Source organism: Saccostrea cucullata, unplaced genomic scaffold (assembly GCF_032062105.1).
Source record: "Saccostrea cucullata isolate Sc308-1 unplaced genomic scaffold, CSIRO_AGI_Scuc_v1 ctg4031, whole genome shotgun sequence".
In the NCBI taxonomy this organism is placed as follows: Eukaryota; Metazoa; Mollusca; class Bivalvia; order Ostreida; family Ostreidae; genus Saccostrea; species Saccostrea cuccullata.
This window is the reverse complement of record NW_026921756.1, coordinates 7963-11260: the sequence shown is the minus strand read 5'-3', so window position 1 is coordinate 11260 and position 3298 is coordinate 7963. Positions and strand designations below refer to the sequence as shown.

Sequence of the window (3298 nt, the reverse complement as noted above, 5' to 3'; positions counted from 1 at the left end):
ACCATCCCATGTTTAAACAATGGTCTATCTGACACAAACGACGAAGATACAAAGGGACATCTCCACTAGGTTTATAAGGTGAATAATGGTTGATGCAAAAGTCCAAAGAACAAATGAAACATATGAAGATAACGAACGGCATTCCAGATCAAAAATCCAAAAAACAATAATAAATAGTAACAGATCAAGTACGGACCTCCAAAATAACAGAGGTTTGGTCAGGTGCCATTGAGGAGTGAGCATCCCCTGCCGACCAGTCACACCCGCTGTGTGCTCCTTGTCATGGTCGGGAAATAACAGAAAAATCCGTCGTCAATTCAGTGTATAAATAATGGACTAACAATTACTTTAAAAGGCTCACCAAGATATATTGTATCGACATAAGAATGAAAATTACCATCGTTAATTGAAAATACGTCTTCGATAAATCTCAATGTCGAGTTGAAGGCCACAACAAGTGTTTGCACGTATGAGATAGGTCTGCCAATAAAGGGGTGCAATTGGTACCCATTATAATTCTAAAAGATTGTTGGAAGACATCTCCAAATACAAATTGTCAATCAGAAACTCAAGCATCTTTTTTATGTCAACTTCAGAGAACTTGTAATCTGCTTTATTGGAATATTATAACAGAAAAGCTAATATATAGGAGTACAATTAGGGCCCATTCGAATTCCAACAGTTTATTGAAAGACTTGGTATCCGAAAACTACATATAAAGTGTTTACAATGAGGAATACAGCAGCTGTTGAAATTTCCGGTGGAGACTTGCAAATTTTGTCCTATGTGACATGGGCCATTGAGCAGATTTAGATCTTTTTGCTGCCAGCACCTACTGCGACACGAGACCTCGGTTTATTCGATCTCATCTGAAGGTCCGCTCTTCACGTCCCACAGTGGGATTCGAACCCGCGATGTAAGGATTGACGACTTACTTCGCGACTCTATAGCAGATGCTTTCAACACTGCGCCACGCGGGCGACGAAAAAAAGGAAAAGTTGAATTCATCACATACAAAACGTTTATTAATCCGACTTAGTTGTAAGTTGGCCCTCATCATCAATAGTCAGTAGAAATCTACATACAAAACAGATTTTGAGATCTTTGGTATCTTTTATTTGAAGTTAACTGGGAAACAGTGTATATATTTTTCGATACAGAATTTAAGAAACTATTATTGAGAAAACATCGTCGATAGGAAGGCCACAATAACTGTTTTCTTCTCAAAAATGTTTATAAACAAAATGCAAAAGAGCAGTTACAAGGACATTGACACCTTTAATGGAAATAAAACTCTTAATGACAATAGGGTCAAGAATGCGACAATATGAACACCAGTAGAGGAGGAACTTCAAGAAGGAATGTACAATACCCTTGAGAAGTGTTGATAATCAAAAAATGATATATCCAATCAAAGTCTAGAAAAATTCAAATCCAAAATAAATAACATATTAAAAAAAAAAAAATAATACAGTTCAAATAAAATATAAGTCAATACCTATCAATTAACTTTACGCTATTATTGTACTCGAAAACTTTTACAAGTCCATTTTCATTTCCCACCCTAAGGTTTGATTTGAACAAAGAAATTGAGGTGGGAAAGTTAACTTCATTTTCATTCAGTAAATACTTCAAAATTTCTCCGTCGGGACTCAGTAGATGAATTCGTTCGTTGTATCGGTCGGACACAAGAATGTAACAGAGAGAATCGCAGGCCACATCAAAAGGTAAAAAATTCCACCTCAATTTCTGTCCACTATAGATGGATCTGAGATGTCCAGCAGAAGACAAAATAACAAGGTTCCCTTTAGTTCTGCTTGTCCAGTTAACAACACAGATGTCCGAGTTACCATTTTGTGCAACTTTGACTGGTAGAGTAAACAGCTTTGTTTTACCGTCAGAAGTGTACTCGTATTCTCGGATAGTGTCACCAGTGAGCGAAACGTGTCTCACCAAACGTCTGCTGTCTGAATCTGAATTCATCCACTGTGTTGTGTTGTCGTTCAATGTCACCAGGAGACCTCCACTTCTTTGACTACATACCCCTCCTGGTAACAGTGGATCTGTTCTAAGGACAACAGAAACAGATCCTGAAGGAGAGAGGCGAGCGATGGACCTGTTATCAACATCAGTATAGTATACACTGTTTCTACTCACACATAAGTCATTGGGTTTTATCTTGAATTCTTTTTTCTGCTGGCCTTTTTTATTGATTAGTTTGGTGTGATCAGAGTGGTGAAATTTTATATAGATATCATCGTCAGTAAATGACTCCAACATTAGTACAGTGCTATGTCCATACTGGAAAGATCCTATTTCATTGGCAATGACCTCATCTGTATCAATAATCTTTCCAACCATACATTTCAGTTGCTTATCACTTATTTTTCCTCTTCTAAATCTCTTTCGTTGTTCACATCTCTTCATATCAACATCAAAACCGGACATCAGTTCCGTAAGTTCTTTGTGGTTCTCAAAGAAGCTGTAGTCTGACATAGTACCGCTGCTCTCCTCCATAAATTTTACCAGATCAAGAAGTTGTTTCTTCTTCATTTCTAACTGTGATTTCAAGCGATTTATTTGTTCATTTTGCACTTCCAGACTGTCTCTAAGAGTTTGTTCGTGTTTCTTCTTGATTTCTTCGAGTCTCGTTATGATTTCCTCGTGATGCCTCTGCATAAATTGTATATCCACGTCACATTGCCGTTTACTTTCTATATTTTGTGACACAAGCTTCTCTATTTTGTTATTAATCTCTGGTATTTCATTCTTTCTAATTCTGTTGAGATAAATATGAAGGCCTCTCCTTATTTCACCGACTACCATCGAAAATGTTTCCCAGTTATGATTGCTGTGGTCTGATTTTGCACACTTGGAACAAATGAATTTGTCACAAGCATCACAAAACATATTGTAACGAAACCGAGGGTATCGTGTAATAAACTCGTGGGCCGCTATTGGGTTTTTTTCTGGTCACTTGGTTGAGGTTTGATACTTCCGTTGGTCACAGTTTATATAACGGTTAATAACCAATTTTTGGTCACTTAATTGGTTAACAGAATGACCAACTTTTGGTCACTTCTTTGGTTGACGTAATGACCAACTTTTGGTCACTTATTTGGTTGACGTAATGACCAATTTTTGGTCACTTAATAGGTTGACGTAATGACCAAATTTTGGTCACTTTAAACAATGTTTCTTAGGAATAACACTTGTTAAAAGTTGATAACATTTATTAAGACGATCAAATGGTTCACTTATAAACACACAAAATGGTACACTGTAACTTGGTTGGTAC

General features: G+C 36.9%; 1 protein-coding gene across 1 annotated transcript; it reads right to left on the bottom strand.

Moving 5' to 3' along the window:
• Positions 1 to 1491: 1491 nt before the first annotated feature.
• Positions 1492 to 2910, bottom strand: LOC134260688 (uncharacterized). The gene has a single exon (XM_062743234.1). The coding sequence runs from the start codon at positions 2908 to 2910 to the stop codon at positions 1492 to 1494; it is 1419 nt and encodes a 472-aa protein (XP_062599218.1).
• Between the last annotated feature and the right edge of the window lie 388 nt (positions 2911 to 3298).

Bases quoted from the DNA above. Each gene is read 5' to 3' on its own strand.
- LOC134260688 (XM_062743234.1), bottom strand. From the start codon at position 2,910: ATGTTTTGTGATGCTTGTGACAAATTCATTTGTTCCAAGTGTGCAAAA.